The sequence below is a fragment of the Hibiscus syriacus genome, unplaced genomic scaffold (genome assembly GCF_006381635.1).
Source record: "Hibiscus syriacus cultivar Baekdansim isolate YM2019G1 unplaced genomic scaffold, ASM638163v2 tig00002237_pilon, whole genome shotgun sequence".
NCBI lineage: Eukaryota > Viridiplantae > Streptophyta > Magnoliopsida > Malvales > Malvaceae > Hibiscus > Hibiscus syriacus.
Genome location: NW_024061918.1, coordinates 20,819,527 through 20,842,460, shown reverse-complemented (window position 1 = coordinate 20,842,460; position 22,934 = coordinate 20,819,527). Strand labels below are relative to the sequence as shown.

General features: G+C 33.0%; 1 protein-coding gene across 1 annotated transcript in view; it reads left to right on the top strand.

Moving 5' to 3' along the window:
* Positions 1–22,594, top strand: part of LOC120139930 — a 28,872-nt gene extending 6,278 nt beyond the window's left edge. The window contains exons 2-3 of the mRNA XM_039155027.1: positions 21,975–22,354; positions 22,549–22,594. Coding sequence (XP_039010958.1) covers positions 21,975–22,354; positions 22,549–22,554 — 386 coding nt within the window. The 3' untranslated portion in view covers positions 22,555–22,594. The remainder of the gene's footprint in view (positions 1–21,974; positions 22,355–22,548) is intronic.
* Positions 22,595–22,934: the final 340 nt, after the last annotated feature.

Here is a 22,934-nt window from a genome sequence, read left to right as displayed (position 1 = left end):
AAAATTATGTAAATGATGCAATAATGAATAAATCACACCAAATATATAAGTTCACATCATCCATAAATCCAAACAAATTCAAAATCAATCAATTCATAAATTCAAACATCCAAACAAATCCAAAGTCACAGAATCAAACAATCCAAAAAGTTGAAGCAATAATCGTTTAGTTCAAAGTTTTAAGGCTAAGAACAGAATCACATATCCGGATCAGGAAGAGGAAACGAGCTCGCATAGCGGCCATTTTGTGAGTGAGTTCATTAATACGCGCGTTGGTTGCTTCGTTGTTTGCATGCATCTCCCGAAGAATTTCTAATTGTTGAGCTCTCATTGTGGATAAATGAGACTCTATAGAAGTAAAGCGCGAATCCATGGTAGCATATCGAAAATCGAATGTCTCCATAAAGGATTGAAAATATGGAGGCATTTGATGCGTTTGTTGTGCTTGCTCCTCGGGCTGCTCAGGCTCATCTTCGACTTCATCGATGTCTCGCATTAATTGCTCAAGCTCGGGATCGTCATCAGCTTCTGGTGGAGCTCGTGAAGAACTAGCTCCCGGAGTATTTGCAGAAGATCGAACCCATTCACCGGTTTCCTTATCCTTTATCCATCCCACTCTCATTAAGGAAAGAAGATTAATTTGTTTCTTAAGGGGAAAACGACATCTAGATCGACTCTAAGCCCAGCTTTGGAAAACAGATTACTCAAAATGCAACAGTAAACTAGAGATGAACATAGTTTCTTGTTAGGAACAAGATTTACGGTTTCAACAATTTCAGCAAAATAATCTGAGATAGGTTTATTTTAATATTATTTTCGAAACAATGTAACCACCAAAGATCTAAGGCTCTAAGATTAGAATAACGACCTTCGGATGGTCGAAACCACCAAGAAATCATTAGATGAAGAAAACGTTCATGAAGGTCTAAGACACTTGCACTATCCCTTCTTTTATAACGAGATCCTAAGATTTGTTTTTCATTTGAAATACCATCGTTATCTAATCCGAATGTATTGGCTATAAGCCGAGTCAAATTTCCACTCTTGTAAAAGAGGAGATATTTAAAATTAATATCTAACATAGCTTGACGAGAAGGAATACGTTCTTCCCGGATTTTGTAAGAGTCGAAATATTGATAATACCAAAAACAATGATTTCTAGGACCAGGATGATTGAAGCACGAATTTTGGATAGTCAAATTAGGATCAATGGGATTAGGATTAGGAATTGGATTTTGAGGATTTGGAGGTGGATTTGGTTGACGGTGTGAGAGACTAGATGATGACCTAGCATGTTTAGGATTGGACATGGTTTAGGAAATCGGAATAGAATGGATAACCTACAATTTAGAAAACACATGTATGCAATTCAATCAATCCCAAAACTCAATTGAGTCCTCAATATTTCAAGGTTCTCTAAATCAATCCTAATGAGCAAAGTGTTTTGAAAACTTTTTGAAAAATACGGGTTTGAGAAACAATATATGTATAGTTTTCATAACAACAACATAATTCAATCAAAACACAATAATTTGAAAATCAAAAAAAATTTATTTCAAATTTTAAAATTTTTTGGAAAATTCTTGTGTTTTTGATGAAATTAGTTGTAATATCTAGTTTCTAATCACTAAACAATCAATGCCCGATATAAAGTTCATCCTAGAACTAATTAAAACTAGTTCTATGTTTATAAATTGATGAAATAGAAGTTTTTGAAAAATGCCTTGAAGGATTTCGATTTGAGTGAGATTAGATGAAGTTTGCACTTTTTGATGATTTCAACAGGTTTAGAAGATGATATTTGAAGTGAATTCTGATTAAAAAAGTTGATTTGAGGAAAAGATGGAGATTTGAGAGTGTAGAGGGTGATAGGCGGTAAAGAGAAAAGAAGAGAAGAGGGTTTGAAGTTTTGAAGGGTTCTGCCCGTGTATATTCAGAACCCCATGGGGGTATCGATTCCCCTGTGGGGGGATCGGTTCCCCTTCAAAGGGGGAATCTGTTCCCTCATGGGGGGATCGATTCCCTCTGCACTAAAATGCTAAAATCCGATTTTAAACACCCAAAATGCTAAATTAATTTCCTCTAGTGGTATTGGCAACTCATATATTGAAAATTAATCATGTTCAAACAATTAAATTAATCTTTAAACGATATTTGAACATAAAATTATTTTGTCATCAAGAATCATAAACTCCCCCTAACTAATAGCAATGAATGCAATCAAAAATTACTATTATAAGCATTTTTCATTTATTCTTAAAAGTGCTAAAATTATTTTAAACACTAAGTGAAGATAGGTTGGTCAAACCTAATTCTCTCATAAGTGTCCAAAATCTTTCCTTGTCTAAAGGTTTTGTAAAGATATCCGCTAATTGGTGCAAAGTATCAACAAATTCTAAAACTACATCTTCCTTAGTGACATGGTCTCTAATGAAGTGATGTCTTATTTCAATGTGCTTAGTTCTAGAGTGTTGGATAGATTTTAGTGAGACAAATAGCACTAGTATTGCCACACTTGATAGGAATGGTACCAACTTCAATTCCATAATCAAAAAGTTGTTGTTTCATCCATAAAACTTGTGCACAACAACTACTAGCTGAAATGTATTCGGCTTCAGTAGTAGATAATGCAACACAATTTTGTTTCTTTAAAAACCAAGAAATCAACATATTTCCAAGGAATTGGCAAGTACCGGAGGTGCTTTTCCTATCTAATTTGCATCCTCCATAATCCGCATCAGAAAAAGCATACAAGCTAAAGCTAGAGTCTTTAGGATACCAAAGTCTAAACTAGGAGTGTCTTTAAGGTATCTAAAGATTCTCTTAACAGCTAGTAAATATGATTCCTTAGGGCATGATTGAAATCTAGCACATAAGCAAACACTAAACATAATGTCCGGTCCACTTGCAGTTAGAAAAAGTAGAGATCCAATCATTGACCTATATAATTTAATATCTACACATTTACCTCCTTCATATAAGTCAAGCTTTGTTGAAGAGCTCATTGGAGTGTCATGAGGTTTCCCATTTTCCAGTCCAAACTTCTTGAGTATATCTTTGACGTACTTAGCTTGATTGATGAAGATGACATCTTTTCTTTGCTTGATTTGGAGTCCCAAGAAAAATGAGAGCTCCCCCATCATGCTCATCTCAAACTCACTTTGCATTAGCTTAGAAAATTCTTGGCTAATAACATCATTAGTAGAACCAAATATTATATCATCAACATAAATTTGAACTACTAATAAATCTTTACCTTTATGCTTTAAAAACAATGTAGTGTCAACCTTCCCTTTTGAAAAACCTTTTTCAATTAAAAAATTTGACAATCTTTCATACCAAGCTCTAGGAGCTTGTTTTAAACCATAAAGAGCTTTTGTCAATTTAAGAACATGGTCCGGAAATTTTGAATCTTCAAAACCTGGAGGTTGTTCCACTTCTTCCTTTATAAAACCATTTAAAAATGCACTTTTAACATCCATTTGATATAATTTAAATTCATGAAAACATTCAAATGCTATAACATTCTAATTGCTTCCATCCTAGCTACGGGAGCGTATGTTTCATCATAGTCTATGCCCTCTTCTTGAGTATACCCTTGAGCAACAAGTCTAGCCTTGTTTCTCACTATATTACCACTCTCATCAAGCTTATTCCTAAATACCCATCTAGTACCTACAGTAGGTTTATTACTAGGCCTTTCAACTAATGTCCATACTTTACTTCTCTCAAATTGATTTAACTCTTCTTGCATAGCCATAATCCAATGTTCATCATTTAATGCTTCTTTAATATTCTTAGGCTCTATGCATGAGATAAATGCAACATAATTACAAATATTTCTAAGAGAAGATCGAGTTGTTACCCCTTTGGACGGATCACCTATAATTTCACCATCCTTGACATAGTTGTACTCTCTTGGATAAGATACTTCCCTTTCTTCAATGGTTGGATTCTCAAAATGATCATGAGTTTCCTCATTTTTTGTTTCTTCCTTTGATGATGGTTCTCCAACGTCATGTCTAACGTCATTTGTATTTATAAAACCTACATAATCATTCACACAAGAATCCTTCCTCGGAAGGGGATTATCATCGAAAACAACATGTATAGACTCTTCTACAACTAAAGTTCTTTTATTAAATACTCGATAAGCTTTAGAATTTAAGGAATAACCCAGAAAAATTCCTTCATCACTTTTAGCATCAAATTTGCCAAGGTTCTCTTTTCCGTTGTTTAAAACAAAACATTTACATCCAAAAGGATGAAAATAGCTAATATTAGGCTTTTTATTTTTGAAAATTTCATATGGAGTTTTCTTTAAAATTAACCTAATCATTACTCGATTTATAACATAACAAGCAGTATTTGTGGCTTCCGCCCAAAAATATTTTGGCAAATTATTTTCACAAAGCATGGTTCTAGCCATTTCTTCTAAAGTTCGATTTTTCCTCTCAATAACTCCATTTTGTTGAGGGGTTCTAGGTCCTAAAAAATAATAGCTAATGCCGTTAGAGTTACAAAATTCAGTAAATCCAAGATTTTCAAATTCAGTTCCATGATCACTCCTAACACTAGTTATAGAGTAACCTTTTTCATTTTGGATTACTTTTGAAAATGTGATGAATTGTTCTAATGCTTCATCTTTAGTACTTAAAAATAGAACCCAAGTATATCTAGAATAGTCATCTGCCAAGACAAATGCATATTGTTTTCCACCCAAGCTAGTAGTCCTAGTTGGCCCAAAAAGATCTATATGGATCAATTGTAATACTCTATTAGTTGATACGTCATTAATAGATTTAAAAGAAATTTGCTTTTGTTTTCTTTTAGCACAAGCATCACAGATTTTATCATTATCAAATTTAAGGTTAGGCAACCCTCGAACTAAATCACCTTGAATTAGCTGTTGCAAAACACTCATACTAGTATGTCCTAGTCTCCTATGTCATAACCAACTATCATATTCATCCTTAGCAACTAGGCACAAATTAGTCATATCAATAGAATCTAAATGCACCATGTATATGTTTCCTATTCTATGACCAACAAGCATAATCTGATTAGATGCAATGTCAATGACTTTACAACCATTAATATCAAACATGACATTGAATCCCTTATCACAAAATTGACCAATACTTAATAGATTATGCTTTAATCCATTCACATATAAACATTCTTAATTTGTATGGAAGAGGTACTACCAATAGTACCAATACCTTCAATGTGACCTTTTGAATCATCACCAAAAGTCATTCTCCTCCATTTTTGGCGTTAAGCTTAATGAATCGGCTTTTGTCTCCGGTCATGTGTCTTGAGCATCCACTATCAAGGTACCATGAGTTTGAATTTATTTCCCATGCCTTGTAGCAATGCTCCTTTTCCTACAAACATAGATTAATTTTTAATTTTTAGTACCCAAATTCTTTTGGGTCCATATTTATTAGTTTCCAAAATTCTAGTCCCCTTAGGTATCCATTTGTGTAGGATATCCTTATCTTTAGTAGTAATGCTCTTTAGGAACCCATATACTTTTAACGATTTTTCCATTAGAGGTTCTTTGGGGACCTCTATGATTGTAGTTTTTAAAACATTTTCTAACAAAGTTGGATTTAGAATTTTCTCCACATTCAAAACGTTTTGTTCCAACTTTATCAAAAGAAGCTTTAAGATCATCAATTTTCTTTTGATGATCATCATTGACCTTTGAAAGTAAATTTTGCAAATCTAAATTTTTCTTTTCAAACTCTTCTAGTTTGATTTGCAAATCTTTGATCTTACTTTCAAGATCATTGTTGGTTTTGGATATGAGCTTATTTTCATTTTTCAATTTTGAAACATCATTTTTATATTTTAAAAACAATTTCTCATAATCTGAAGCCAACCCATTATATTCCTCTAATAGCTCATCATAGGATAAATCATCAAAATAAGATGAGTTAGAGGTTACCTTAGAATCTTCCCTGAATGCCATCAAGCACAAGTTTGCTACTTCTTGTTCCTCTTCATCGGAACCTTCTTCGTCGCTCCATGTAGCCACATGAGCCTTGTGTTTATTCTTTGATTGACCCTTTCTCTTCAATTGTGGGCAATCATATTTGACATGCCCCAATATTTTGCATTCATAGCAAATGATTGAATCCTTCTCTTTTGGTTCATTTTTTAGGCCTTCATTTCGTTTGAATTTTCTTCCTCGGTAAGGTCTCATCATTTTTCTGAACCGTTTGGCAAACAATTCCATTTCCTCGTCATCGTCATCTTCATCCGAATCACTCTCATCTTTTGTGGATTTGAGAGCAACTCCAATGTTTTTCTTCTTCTCCTTCTCCTTTTCCTTTGGTGTCTCTTCAATCTGATCAAGGTCCACCTCATCTTCAAGCATCATTTCTTGAGTGAGGAGTGACCCAATTAGCTCTTCAAGAGTTAAGGATGTTAAGTCCTTAGACTCGATGATTGATGTCTTCTTTGATTGCCACGATTTTGGAAGGGAGTAGACTAACTTCCTCACAAGCTTTTCATTTGAAATGATCTCTCCATATGATTTGAGACCATTGACAATCGTTAAAAATCTATCCGTCATAGCTTTGATATCTTCATTTGGTTTCATCCTGAAATTTTCATAGCTATGCGTTAGAATACTAATTTTAGATTTCTTTACCTCATCGGTACCTTCATGAGTGACTTGAAGTTTGTCCCATATTTCTTTGTCGGTTGTACACGATGAAACTCTTCCGTATTCATCTGGTCCAAGAGCACAAAAAATGATATGGATGGCTTTGGAGTTGAGCTGGAACATTTTTGTCTCTCCTTGACTCCACAATCTTGGATGAGTGAGAGGCTTAATGTATCCTTCTACTACGATATTCCATTCTCCCATGTTGATAATTTCCTTTTTGATATTTTTCTACTTAAACCTCTTCATTACATTCGACGCAATATGACATATACAATATGCAGAATATGTGTGCGGAGGCGTCCATCTATTTTCGGGTCTAGAAATTTTACTTAATAACCCAGTCGACCGATCTGAGATCATGTAAACCCCATATTGAGTGACAACATGGGAATACAAGTTGGAGAGAAAGAATATCCAAGTTTCCCTCGATTCATTTTTAACAATGGAAAAGGCAATGGGGAAAATATTTGATTTGATCTCGATTATATGTTTCGAGTCATATATGAGAATGCCCGGTCGTGATTCTAGTAAGAAACCCCGTAATGATAGCTTGAACTCTGAAATTGCATAAATACAAACATAATAAGGAACATGATATGAAATAATAATTGAAATGATGGAATGAAAAGAATGAGGGAGTTGTTTGAAGGTGATGGAAGAGTGATGGTTGTTGTGGTTTAATGATAATGAAAATAGATGGTGAAGTATGAATGGTGTTGTTGTGGAAAATGTTGTTGTCGTGGTAAGTGTTGTAAGGTTAAAGCGGATTGTAACCCGTTAGCTATTTGGAGCTAAGAACCAACAATATAAAAGATGGAATCGAAATGGTAGTGTATGGAATGTGACCCACTAGCTATAGATGAGCTAGGAACTAAGGGTATAACAAAAGGAAATGGATAAAGACTACAATACTATCTTGAAGCCGATAAAGTTCTACAATAGAACAAGAATGAAAGCAACCTCTCAAAGATGTTTTATATATTCAAATGTGTTTCTACAAATGATCCCAAAGGTGCCTATTTATAGTATTTCTAAGAAGCATATGAAAAGACTTAAAAGATGAAAACATTTTCATCAATTTAGCAATAAAATGCACTTGAATGCTTTGTCTTCTTATCTTCAAAGTTGGATGAATATTCTAGATCATTTTGGGGATGAATCTAGACAATTTGAAGATGGATTTGGCCTTAATTTCGTCCAAGGGGTGGAAGACTCTTGCTATTCCATGCTGAAAATTATCTTGATAAGTGAATTAAATCACCTTTCATTGCATGCTCCCTTGAAGATATGAACAACCCTTGAACTTAGATGATAACAATCAGTTTTGAAATGATATGATCTCGATTATATGTTTCGAGTCATATATGAGAATACCCGATCGTGATTGTAGTAAGAAACCCCGTAATGATAGCTTGAACTCTGAAATTGCATAAATATAAACATAAGAAGGAAAATGATATGAAATAATAATTGAAATGATGGAATGAAAAGAATGAGGAAGTTGTTTGAAGGTAATGGAAGAGTGATGGTTGTTATGGTTTAATGATAATGAAAATAGATGGTGAAGTATGAATGGTGTTGTCGTGGTAAGTGTTGTAAGGTTAAAGCGATTGTGACCCATTAGCTATTTGGAGCTAAGAACCAACAATATAAAAGATGGAATCGAAATGGTAGGGTATGGAACGTGACCCACTAGCTATAGATGAGCTAGGAACCAATGGTATAACAAAGGGAAATGGATGAAGTCTACAAGACTATCTTGAAGCCGATAAAGTTCTACAAGAAAACAAGAATGAAAGAAACCTCTCAAAGATGTTTTATATATTCAAATATGTGTCTACAAATGATCCCAAAGGTGCCTATTTATAGTATTTCTAAGAAGCATATGAAAAGACTCAAAAGATGAAAACATTCTCATCAATTTATCAATAAAATGCACTTGAATGCTTTGTCTTCTTTTCTTCAAAGTTGGATGAATACTCTAGATCATTTTGGGGATGAATCTAGACAATTTAAAGCTAAATTTGGCCTTAATTTCGTCCAAGGGGTGGAAGACTCTTGCTATTCCATGCTGAAAATTGTCTTGATAAGTGAATTAAATCACCCTTCATTGCATGCTCCCTTGAAGAATATGAATAGCCCTTGAACTTAGATGATAACAATCAGCTTTGAAATGATATGATATCGATTATATGTTTCGATTCATATATGAGAATGCCGATCGTGATTCTAGTAAGAAACCCCGTAATGATAGCTTGAACTCTGAAATTGCATAAATATAAACATAAGAAGGAAAATGATATGAAATAATAATTGAAATGATGGAATGAAAAGAATGAGGAAGTTGTTTGAAGGTGATGGAAGAGTGATAGTTGTTGTGGTTTAATGATAATGAAAATAGATGGTGAAGTATGAATGGTGTTGTCGTGGAAAATGTTGTTGTCGTGGTAAGTGTTGCAAGGTTAAAGCGGATTGTGACCCGTTAGCTATTTAGAGCTAAGAACCAACAATATAAAACATAGAATCGAAATGGTAGGGTATGGAACGTGACCCACTAGCTATAAATGAGCTAGGAACCAACGATATAACAAAAGGAAATGGATGAAGACTACAAGACTATCTTGAAGCCGATAAAGTTCTACAAGAAAAAAAGAATGAAAGAAACCTCTCAAAGATGTTTTATATATTCAAATGTGTGTCTACAAATGATCCCAAAGGTGCCTATTTATAGTATTTCTAAGAAGCATATGAAAAGACTCAAAAGATGAAAACATTCTCATCAATTTAGCAATAAAATGCACTTGAATGCTTTGTCTTATTTTCTTCAAAGTTGGATGAATAATCTAGATCATTTTGGGGATGAATCTAGACAATTTAAAGCTGAATTTGGCCTTAATTTCGTCCAAGGGGTTGAAGACTCTTGCTTTTCCATGCTGAAACTTGTCTTGATAAGTGAATTAAATCACCCTTCATTGTATGCTCCCTTGAAGAATATGAACAACCAGCTTTGAATGCCTCTAATGGGTGAATTAAGAGTCCTTAAATGGCTTGTCACTTGGCTGAAGTTGAAAAGACTCTCCCTTGGCTGAAACTCATCCAAATCATCCATGCATAAAATTCCCGTACAAAATTCCAGCCTACACTTTCTTTAATAAATCGATCATATCTCAAACTCCCGATATCGGATTAAGGTGATTCAAAAGGAATTGGAAAGATAAGAGATAGAGTAATAATTTCCAATTGATTTCTAGAACCAAACACATCTGTATCGCATCCAGAATTGGAAGACATTCTGACTGACATTCTTGCATATGATGAAACCATTCAACTTCTCTCATGCACCTAGACACAAAGGTGAACTTTATTCAATATTTAATTGAAAACATGCATGAAACAATTAAGAGTTAATTTAATAAACGAACTAGTTTGATGAATGAACTACTTCCCTAAATGAACTAGATGATTTAAATGCAATGCATGCTTGAATGAACAACACACTTATTAAATGCAATGAATGTTATGCAAACTTTAAATTCTCATGAAAATTCATGCATAAGAAAAGTAAAGTGTTCCTCCCTTATTATTCCTTCTTCATCACGTTCCAAATATGATGTAAACATACTTTCCATGGCTGCTTGAAATTCCTTAGCCCTTGCTCGTGTGATGAGGCCACTTGGGTACTTCTCCGGGTCTTTGCTATTGGTGATCATATCAATATTTCTGTCTCTATCTTGTGCAACAACTATCATCAAGATGTGTCTGAAGAGCCCATACAGAAAAGTGTCATCGACTTGTATCATTTGTTTGCAAAATCTAAACCCTTCGATAGCTGGCTTAAACGCCCATAACAACCCACCAAAAATTCTCTTCCCGGGGATAACACCTCTCTCAAGCGTGACTGTAGGATGAGTATAGTACCAAACAATGGTTCTAGGGATGAAAAATTACATTGCTTGCAGTAGACATGATAGCTCATTATATGATTGATCCCAATCACCATACAACAAGGTCATTGCTTTCTGTTTAGCCATCTATGTCTTGTAATAAGTCGGAATATAACCAAATATATTTCAAATGGATGCCACTAACACAGAAACGGGCACTCTTAGATTTTTTCCATCAACAGCTTCACATAAGAGTGTATTACATCTGAATCTAAATATTTGTGGTATTGTGTTAAGGAGGTCATTATACGTGCGTGCTCTACATTGAACCTTGTGACTTCTCACAACACCTTCTTTATAGGTATGCTACTTATTGTCTCTATTTACAGTCAACATCATGGTGTATACACCTTACAAATAAGTCTTTTGATCCGACTCCGCAACATAGAATTGAAGATGAGCTTTGATGAAGTACTCCTTGATTGCTAGTTGTGCCTCTTTTTTTGTTTCAAACCGAGACCTAATAGCCAATTCAGATGATCGCTCGTCTAAAGAACCCAGTGGGTAGTATATAACTCTGGCATATCAAATATTTCAGGATTCCTCATAGCATCTTAGTTAATGTCATGCATTGCAACTGCATGATGATACCGAGGCAAATCATGGTGAGGCATTTGAAGTTGAGGGTATGTCCTTGCCAAACATTTGGAACATTATACAATCCTTGACATCGTGAAGCAACTGCCTCTCATACATCAACCTCAACATCCAAACATTGTCCCTCTGAAGTAGCTTAAAAAAATCGAACTCATCAACTAATGGTGTGTTGTCATCGTCTACCAACAGAAAAATATCTTCATCATCCTCGCTAAATTCAACAAGGCTTTCACCAAACCGTCCAACAGGTTTTATCATCACCATAACTTGCATGTGGTTCAGAGGGTCTTGCTTCTTTTGTTCTTCAAGCTGGTACTGATGATGTCGGAATATCAGTTGCATTCGTGGTTTTGATGTACATCTCCACCATATTATTATTTGATGATTGATGAAGTCCAACCATAACAGCAACATCGTCATCATCATCAAGTTGAGCTTTTCCATATGTCATTGGATTTGAGGAGATCAGGTGCCGATAACTTAAACATGAAACAGAAGCTCCAAGTTTTCTCTCAATTTTTTGCTTCATTTGGCGATGAGATACATCTTGTTGAGTTAATCGATTGATAGAATCGGCCAAGAGGGGGGTGAATTGGCAATAAAAATTTTGGTGGAAGCTTTTGCAGAAAATTGAAACTAATTGTACAGCGATTTTAGTGTGGTTCGACTTTCTCAATCAAAGTCTACGTCCACTACCTTAGCTATCCACACTAAGGATTTTCCACAAATTCACTAATTTGTCTTTCTTTTGAGGACAAAGAGTAACCTTACAAACCCTCAAGAATTATACCCCAAATTCTTGAGAACACTCTCTCCCAAAGAGAACAATACAAATTTTGCAAACTTACAAGGAAATCCTCACAAGGTAGATTGTTTGCACAATTCTAGAACAAAGAAAGGAACACTAAAAAATGAATACAATTGAGCACAATAAGTGTTCTTGAAAGCAAAATGAATATTGAATGAAAAATAGGCTTGAAATGCTCAAACTTGAGGTTTGATTCTTTCTCTTTGATTCTCTCTTGATTCTAGTTGCTTGATATTTCTTGTTTTTTATCAATGGCTACTAAGCTTGCTTAAATACACCTTGAATCACTTCTGAATGTTGGGGATGATTAGAGAAGATAATATAGCCATTTTAGTGTGAAAACAATTAATAAAACAGCTTGAAGTGTGGGGGGAATCGGTACCCCCTATGGGGAATCGGTTCCCTAAGTGTAAAATTCAAATATTTTGACCATTACAAAGGGGGGAATCGGTACCCCCTGGGGGGGAATTGGTTCCCTCTGAGCATACTGGAATTCTCGGAGCCAAACCATTAAGGGGGAATCTGTACCCCCTGGGGGGAATCTGTTCCCGGGGAATCGATACCCCCTGGGGGAGGAATCTATTCCCCCTGGGAGGAATCTATACCCCCTGGGGGGAATCTGTTCCCCCTAGGCAATCTGATTTTTCTTGAAACCCTTTAAAAAGAAAATATTTTTGGCTCGATTAAGGCTCGAAATACTTTGTAAAATTATTTTAAAATAGTTTAAGTATAAAACACAATTTTACACTTTAGTAAGGATTAAAATGAACTTTGAAAGACTTGGATTAATATTTTGATATTCTAATAATTACATCGAATATACTTAGAAAATATTTTGAAAAATCTTAAAATTCATTTAACTTAATTTGTTATATCGAAACATCAAAATGTTTTCAACAATCTCCCCCTTTTTCATATAACAAAACATTTGAGTAATTTTAAGATTTTGAAATAAAGTTTGAAATTACTCCCCCTTACTTTAACACTTCTCCACCTTAACACCTTAACACTTCTCTCCCTTTTTGTTAAATCAAAAAGACTCTAATCTTTGAAGTTCAAAATAACTTTGGAGAGTAAGTAGTAAATTTGACATTTTAAAAATCATTTGAAAAAATCAAAGCTCCCCCTCAATAAATGCATTCCAAATAAAATTTTGCTTTTAGGATCTTGACACTTAAACAAAATTGAATTTCAACAAAGAATAACAAACATGTTAGTAGCATATGAAATTCAATATATCCAAGACTAAAATACTTTATGCAATACCAATTGTTGAAATTTGATATCAATACCAATTGTTAAAATTAAGTGCATATGCATAAAGTTTTCCAAAAATGTTATGCATTTGAAAATTTTGATATCAATTGTTAGAGAGATATCATTTTCATTTAAACCACATGCATAAACATTCAAATTTAGGTTAAAATTTTTTAAAATTTGTAAAATCAAAGTATTTGAAAAATTGATATCAATTGTTAGAGAGATATCAATTGTATTAACACAAATTTTGACCAAAATTTTATTATGATGAACTAAAAATTCTTAAAAATTAATATAACTTTAAAATGTTCATCATAATCATCTTTTTAACATACATGAGATTAAAACAATGATGCATAATCATTTAAAAACAAAACTCATGCATGCTTAAAATCAAATGAGCAACCAAATAACCAAAATTAAAAGCATTAAGCCTAGAGGTTACTCATTCCTTTTTCATGTGTGGCTAGAGCATCTTGAATATCATCACTCTCATCACCATTGCTCCCACACACCTACAAGAGACATTTAAGTAGATTTTGGTATCCAAATTGCTTTGGATCCTTGGACGTTAGTTTCAATGCCCTCTTCTTGAGTATACCCTTGAGCAACAAGTCTAGCCTTGTTTCTCACTATATTACCACTCTCATCAAGCTTATTCCTAAATACCCATCTAGTACCTACAGTAGATTTATTACTAGGCCTTTCAACTAATGTCCATACTTTACTTCTCTCAAATTGATTTAACTCTTCTTGCATAGCCATAATCCAATGTTCATCATTTAATGCTTCTTTAATATTCTTAGGCTCTATGCATGAGATAAATGCAACATAATTACAAATATTTCTAAGAGAAGATCGAGTTGTTACCCCTTTGGATGGATCACCTATAATTTCACCATCCTTGACATAATTGTACTCTCTTGGATAAGATATTTCCCTTTATTCAATGGTTGGATTCTCAAGAGGATCATGAGTTTCCTCATTTTTCGTTTCTTCCTTTGATGATGGTTCTCCAACGTCATGTCTAACGTCATTTGTATTTATAACACCTACATCATCATTCACACATGAATCCTTCCTCGAAGGGGATTATCATCGAAAACAACATGTATAGACTCTTCTACAACTAAAGTTCTTTTATTAAATACTCGATAAGCTTTAGAATTTAAGGAATAACCCAGAAAAATTCCTTCATCACTTTTAGCATCAAATTTGCCAAGGTTCTTTTTTCCGTTGTTTAAAACAAAACATTTATATCCAAAAGGATGAAAATAGCTAATGTTAGGCTTTTTATTTTTGAAAATTACATATGGAGTTTTCTTTAAAATTGACCTAATCAATACTCGATTTATAACATAACAAGCGGTATTTGTGGCTTCCGCCCAAAAATATTTTGGCAAATTATTTTCACAAAGCATGGTTCTAGCCATTTCTTCTAAAGTTCGATTTTTCCTCTCAACAACTCCATTTTGTTGAGGGGTTCTAGGTGCTGAAAAATTATGGCTAATAACATTAGAATTCCAAAACTCAATAAATCCAAGATTTTCAAATTCAGTGCCATGATCACTCCTAACACTAGTTATAGAGTAACCTTATTCATTTTTGGATAATTTTTGAAAATGTGATGAAATGTTCTAATGCTTCATCTTTAGTACTTAAAAATAGAACCCAAGTATATCTAGAATAGTCATCCACCAAGACAAATGCATATTGTTTTCCACCCAAGCTAGTATTCCTAGTTGGCCCAAAAAGATCTATATGGATCAATTGTAATACTCTACTAGTTGATACGTCATTAATGGATTTAAAAGAAACTCGCTTTTGTTTTCCTTTAGCACAGGCATCACAGATTTTATCATTATCAAATTTAAGCTTAGGCAACCCTCGAACTAAATCACCTTGAATTAGCTGTTGTAAAAAACTCATACTAGCATGTCCTAGTCTTCTATGCCATAACCAACTATAATGTTCATCCTTATCCACTAGGCACAAATTAGTCATATCAATAGAATCTAAATGCACCATGTATATGTTTCCTATTCTATGACCAACAAGCATAATCTGATTAGATGCAATGTCAATGACTTTACAACCATTAATATCAAACATGACATTGAATCCTTTATCACAAAATTGACTAATACTCAATAGATTATGCTTTAATCCATTCACATATAAAACATTCTTAATTTGTATGGAAGATGTATTACCGATAGTACCAATACCTTCAATGTGACCTTTTGAATCATCACCAAAAGTTACTTCTCCTCCATTTTTGGCGTTAAGCTTAATGAACCGGCTTTTGTCTTCGGTCATGTGTCTTGAGCATCCACTATCAAGGTACCATGAGTTTGAATTTGTTTCCCGTGCCTTGTAGCAATGTTTTTCCTACAAACATAGATTAATTTCTAATTTTTGGTACCCAAATTCTTTTGGGTCCATATTCATTAGTTTCCAAAATCCTAGTCCCCTTAGGTATCCATTTGTGTAGGATATCCTTATCTTTAGTAGTAATGAGCTCCTTAGGAACCCATATTCTTCTAATGATTTTTCCATTAGAGGTTCTTTGGGGACCTCTATGATTGTAGTTTTTAAAACTTTTTCTAACAAAGTTGGATTTTGAATTTTCTCCACTTTCAAAACGTTTTGTTCCAACTTTATCAAAAGAAGCTTTAAGATCATCAATTTTCTTTTGATGATCATCATTGACCTTGAAAGTAAATTTTGCAAATCTAAATTTTTCTTTTCAAACTCTTCTAGTTTGATTTGCAAATCTTTGATTTTACTTTCAAGATCATTGTTGGTTTTGGATATGAGTTTATTTTCATTTTTCAATTTTGAAAAATCATTTTTATATTTTAAAAACAATTTCTCATAATCCGAAGCCAACCCATTATATTCCTCTAATAGCTCATCATAGGATAAATCATCAAAATCAGATGAGTTAGAGGTTACCTTAGAATCTTTCCCGAATGCCATTAAGCACAAGTTTGCTACTTCTTGTTCCTCTTCATCGGAACCTTCTTCATCGCTCCATGTAGCCACATGAGCCTTGTGCTTATTCTTTGATTGACCCTTTCTCTTCAATTATGGGTAATCATATTTGACATGCCTCGATTTTTTGCATTCATAGCAAATGATCAAGTCCTTCTCTTTTGGTTCATTTTTAAGGCCTTCGTTTCGTTTGAATTTTCTTCCTCGGTAAGGTCTCATCATTTTTCTGAACCGTTTGGCAAACAATGCCATTTCCTCGTCATCGTCATCTTCATCTGAATCACTCTCATTTTTTGTGGATTTGAGAGCAACTCCAATGTTTTTCTTCTTCTCCTTCTCTCTTCTCTTTTGGTGTCTCTTCAATCTTATCAAGGTCCACCTCATCTTCAATCATTATTTTATGAGTGAGGAGTGAACCGATTAGCTCTTCAAGAGTTAAGGATGTTAGATCCTTAGACTCGATGATTGCTGTCTTCTTTGATTGCCACGGTTTTGGGAGGGAGTATACTAACTTCCTCACAAGCTTTTCATTTGAAATGATCTCTTCATATGATTTGAGACCATTGACAATCGTTGAAAATCTATCCGTCATAGCTTTGATATCTTCATTTGGTTTCATCCTGAAATTTTCATAGCTATGCGTTAGAATACTAATTTTAGATTTCTTTACCTCATCGGTACCTTCATGAGTGACTTGAAGTTTGTACCATATTTCTTTGGCGGTTGTACAAGATGAAACTCTTCCGTATTCATCTGGTCCAAGAGCACAAAATATGATATGGATGGCTTTGGAGTTGAGCTGGAACATTTTTGTCTCTCCTTCACTCCATAATCTTGGATGAGTGAGAGGCTTGAAGTATCCTTCTTCTACGACATTCCATGCTCCCATGTCACTTGCTTGAATGAAGTACATCATCCTATTTTTCCAATAGGCATAATTAGCCCCATTGAAGAAAGGAGGCTTGTTGACGGGCATCGAATCGAGACTGGAGTCGAAGTTTGAAGCAAAGTCCATTGATGACTTTGATTATCGATGTAACTCTTCCCGAATCGACTCAAGAGGCGATTAAACCTTTAAATGAGTTAGGCTCTGATACCAATTGTTGAGTTAATCGATTGACGGAATCGGCCAAGAGGGGGTGAATTGGCAATAAAAATTTTGGTGGAAGCTTTTGCAGAAAATTGAAACTAATTGCACAGCGATTTAGAGTGGTTCGACTTTCTCAATCAAAGTCTACGTCCACTACCTTAGCTATCCACACTAAGGATTTTCCACAAATTCACTAATTTTTCTTTCTTTTGAGGACAAAGAGTAACCTTACAAACCCTCAAGAATTATACCCCAAATTCTTGAGAACACTCTCTCTCAAAGAGAACAATACAAATTTTGCAAACTTACAAGGAAATCCTCACAAGGTAGATTGTTTGCACAATTCTAGAAAAAAGAAAAGAACACTAAAAAATGAATACAATTGAGCAAAATAAGTATTCTTGAAAGCAAAATGAATATTGAATGAAAAATAGGCTTGAAATGCTCAAACTTGAGGTTTGATGCTTTCTCTTTGATTGTCTCTTGATTCTAGTTGCTTGATATTTCTTGTTTTTGATCAATGGCTTCTAAGCTTGCTTAAATACACCTTGAATCACTTTGAATGTTGGGGATGATTAGAAAAGATAATATAGCCGTTTTAGTGTGAAAACAATTAATAAAACAGCTTGGAGCGTGGGAGGAATCGGTACCCCCTATGGGGAATCGGTTCCCTAACTGTAAAATTCAAATATTTCGACCGTTACACAGGGGGGAATCGGTACCCCCTGGGGGGAATCGGTTCCCTCCGAGCATACTGGAATTCTCGGAGCCAAACCATTAAGGGGTGAATCTGTACCCCTGGGGGGAATCTGTTCCCGGGGAATCGATACCCCCTGGGGAGGAATCTGCTCCCCCTGGGGGAATCTGTACCCTCTGGGGGGGAATCTGTTCCCCCTAGGCAATCTGATTTTTCTCGAAACCATTTAAAAAGAAAATATTTTTGGCTCGATTAAGGCTCGAAATACTTTGTAAAATTGTTTTAAAATAGTTTAAGTATAAAAAACAATTTTACACTTTAGTAAGGATTAAAATGAACTTTGAAAGACTTGGAGTAATATTTTGATATTCAAATAATTACATCGAATATACTTAGAAAATCTTTTGCAAAATCTTAAAATTCATTTAACTTAATTTTTTATATCGAAACATCAAAATATTTTCAACACATCTATAGGGAACATCATATTGATGGGCCTGTGTGACTTAAACACAACACCAACACCAGTTTGTAGAATTGTTCGCCCTTATAATGGACAACTGTGAAGAATTTGTTGCTCATTGTTTGAAATGTTTTTGGTTAAATGAAAGGAGTTTGTTGTGTAAGTGATTGAAGATGAAAGGAGTGTGTTGTGTAAGAGATGAAATGAATGTGTTATGTAAGATATTGAAGATGATGTGCACAACTTAAAAGGAAGACAATACTTTTCCCCATTAACATTTTAAAATATTTTCGACCATTGAATAACAATCAATCCAACGGTCAAAAAATTCAAATTTATACTAGTTGGAACTCGTCACACCGGCATGATGAGTTTCATGGGCATTAAAAATTATTTTTTTACATTTCTTTTAAAAATTTCAAAAAAAAAATATTTTTTTTATCGGGGCTCGTCACGTGGGTATGACGAGTCCCGGAGGAAATATTTTATATCTCATGGAACTCGTCACCCCGGCGTGATGAGTTCCATGGACACTGTTGCATTTACCCTAGATCCCAAATTTAAAGTCTGGATGACTTATTGGGCCAAATAATCCACTCGATTGAATTTTTTTGGCCAATTCCGCCTCAAATATATTTCGTGTAAAATTTGGTCGGTTATTCAATATTCAAGCTAATTATTGGGCACTGTTACATGTGCTATTGTATTAAGATTTTAAAACTCAAGAAGAATATATTTTAAAGTTTAAAAATTAAATTAAACTTTGTTAACGGTTTAATCATAAATTTATTCTACCCAATTAAATAAAATTAAAAACAATGAAATTTTCACATCAAATATTTAACAATATTTTTATTAAATATAAGATTTTGGTTAAGCTCAAGCCATAGTTTATAGATTCGTATATTTTTAATATTGAAATTAAATATTTTTGGAGAGGAGGAATTGGTTCCATGTCATTTAAGATATTAGGTGGGTATTTAAGATTTCTGGGTTTGTTCTCAACTAACTTTTAACTTCTGTCCCTTTACCGAACAAATGAATCACTGTCCATTCATTTAAAATTAGGGAGGGCATGAGTTGATTCGAATAAATTTTTTTGTCTCTTCGAACTTGATATATCATTTATTTATCCTTTTATTTAACGCAAATCTAAGAAAAGTTCATTTCACCTGAATTTCGATTTAACTTTTAAAATTAAAAATTTTATGCCAACTCACAAAAATTAAATCTAACACAAATATATATATATAACTTTTAAAATTACCCAAAAAATATAAATATTTTATTATTATCTCAGTTTGGATCGATTCTTATATAAAAAAATTATCTTAAATTTGTTATCGACTTAGCCTAGTTTTATCCTTTAGAAAAATTCGAACTCAATCTAACGGTTTTTTTTATATAAAAAAAGGTTGTTATTTAATATAGATGTACTATACTTTTGAGAAAGAAATTTAAAATTGAATTAAATTTTAATATATATATATATATATATATATATATATATTATGGAGTGTAAAATTAATATATAAACTAATTTACTTTTTAAAAAAATATTTTTATTAGAAAAAGATTAATGTTATGTTTAAAATTATCATGTAAAATATTTGAATCAAACCGTGATATAATGGTAAAAACAATTCTTGAAATAAAATCTTAGTTTGTATTAAGTCTTAAATTGGATGCTAAATAATCCCTTGTGAAACAAGCGAAATTAAAATAAATATTTTTTGCGCAGTATATTTAACATAAATATTGTTGTAATTTAATAGAATGTTTTTAATATTAAGAATTCAAAAAGAACAATAAAATAATTTAAAATTTATATTATAAAAAATAATTAAAAATGCTTCAAATATAAAAAAAAGTTAAATTATTTTAAAAATAAGGCTTAATATAAAAATAAGTTCCTAAATTATATCTAAAATTGATTTTTGGTGCCTAAAGAATTTTTTTGTTAAAAATAGGTGCATAATATTTATTTTTTCTGTTACACTTTTAGGTGTTTATCATTAAAAAAACGTTAAGTTACATGTGTCACATTTATATTTTTATTTTTTAAAAATAAAATAGTATTTAAAAACATTTAAAAAAATGAACATGAAACGTGTCACTTAACAAATTTTTTTAACGATAGACATCTAAATATGTAACGAAGAAAACATTAAACACCTAATTTTAACGAAAAATTATTTAAGCACTAAAAGTCAATTTTAAATATAATTTAAACACTTATTTTTATATTACGCCTAAAAATAAATTTAACATGTTTCTACGGCTCATACATTACAATTTAAATTAATCAATTAATTCACGTTAGTATGATACTTTTTAATATTTATAATTAGCACGAACTAATTTATCTCAGTAATTAAAGGAATAGTTGTAGTTCCTAGAGATCGCGAATTAAAGCACCATCGATTGCAGCAGGTAATTGAACATTCATTGTCAAATGATTAAAATATGTAGAACAAATGCTATTTTGTAATCACCTTAGCTTAATAAAAAATATTTATAAGAGTTAACTACATGATTGATCACTTATGTTTGTGTTTTGTCTTCTTTTCCTCACTGATATAAAAAATATAATATTTGTTCACTTTTGTTTTTATTTAATTAAGATATGATAATCACAACTTGACTATAGTTAAATATTTTGGTATAATCATACATTTGATTCCTATTATTTATATGTTCTCTCAATTTAGTCATATGTTTAATAAATTAAAATAAATTCAATCCTCCAATTGAATGATGCCACGTGTCACTGGAACCACATGTCAAGCCATGTGTCACCATTTGATTGGAGGACTAACTTTTAAATTTAAATTAAAAATAATATATTTTTAAATTAATTTAATAATAAAATATATTTAATAAGTCAATTTAAAAAACATTTCTTAAAGTTAATATATAAAAAATATTATGAATTTAAGTAAAGTATATATACACTAACATACAAAATATATACATCATGTTATCTATTTTAATTTAAGTATTGATCTTAGCTCAATGGTTGAGTATATGTTTAGTTTCTCAAGAGACCTAGGTTAAAAATCCCTTTAGCCTAATTTTTTTTTTAACAAGAGGGTGACACGTAGCACGTGACATCATTTAATTGGAATATTAAATTTATTTTAATTTATTAAAACTATGATTAAATTGAAAGAATATGTAAATAACAAAGACCAAATGTGTAATTGTTAACTCACGTCAGATCCTATATTATGTTTTTTGAAATTAGTGAGGAAAAGTAAAGAAAACACAAACATAAATGATAAATAGCGTAGTTAATCATATTTATAATTAATTTCAGAAATTAAAATCTTTTTATCTTTACTCTTGCGGATAGTCGAACAAATATTATTGATGCAAAAGGAGTATACAAGCACTAGAAAATAAAGTTGAACAAATTTATTTTCTTGACTTCATGCAGTTATCAATGGTGCTCCAACCGCAGTTCCGACTCCAAGCACTGAAGGATCTACTGCATCACCGGTATCTGAGTCAGCAGGGGCAGTTGCATTTGGACCGTCCCGGCCGCTAGGCACCTACACCGGACTGTATGACGAATTTGTTGAACTTGTCGGATTGTTTGTCGTACGTGACGGCGGGAAGCAACCTGACGAAGCCAGACAAACCTTGCTGTCCGGAGTTGGCGGGGCTTGTGGAGAGCAGCCCTCAGGGTCTATGACTCTGTGCTATCTGTTGGATAAGAACAAGACAGCCAGTTATGGTTCAACATTGATATGGACAGAGCTCTTAAGCTGCCTAACGTTTGCCATGTCTCAACTCCTCCCGTTAGCCTCTGCTCCGGTAACTATATTACAGTTTTAAATACGCAATATCTTTCGATTAAAAGAATTTAAGATTCAAATTTAAATTTGATTTCAACTGCGTCCGTATGAAATATGTGTATTGAGAAAATTATAAACATATATTATCCTGTAAATTTTTAGATACTCTTCAAAAAAAATGTTTTAAATGTTTATTTTCTAAAATTGCTACAGTTTTAATGGCGGTCCAACCGGAGCACCAACCCCTAGCCCTAAAGGATCTGTATCTCCCGGTAATTCATTTGATTTCTTCATTAACACAGGTATTTGTTTAGTAATAAGTGTGTTTAAATTTTAATTTCATCATGTTGGTATAATTTTCATCAGGGTTTGCCCAGGAATTAGCTCCGGCCTCTTCAAGTGGAAACACCAAGGGTGCTTCGAACATTGCAATCCCTGGTCCTGCTTCCCTCCTTGCGTTACCAATTGCCTTTCTTGCCATGTTGTTTGGGATTTAAAACTCTTATTTTACATTCTTAATAATCATTTATTCAAGATTATTATTTGATGTACGGGTAATAGAACACAAGCACTACATCAAAAATAGAGTTTTAGCGGCG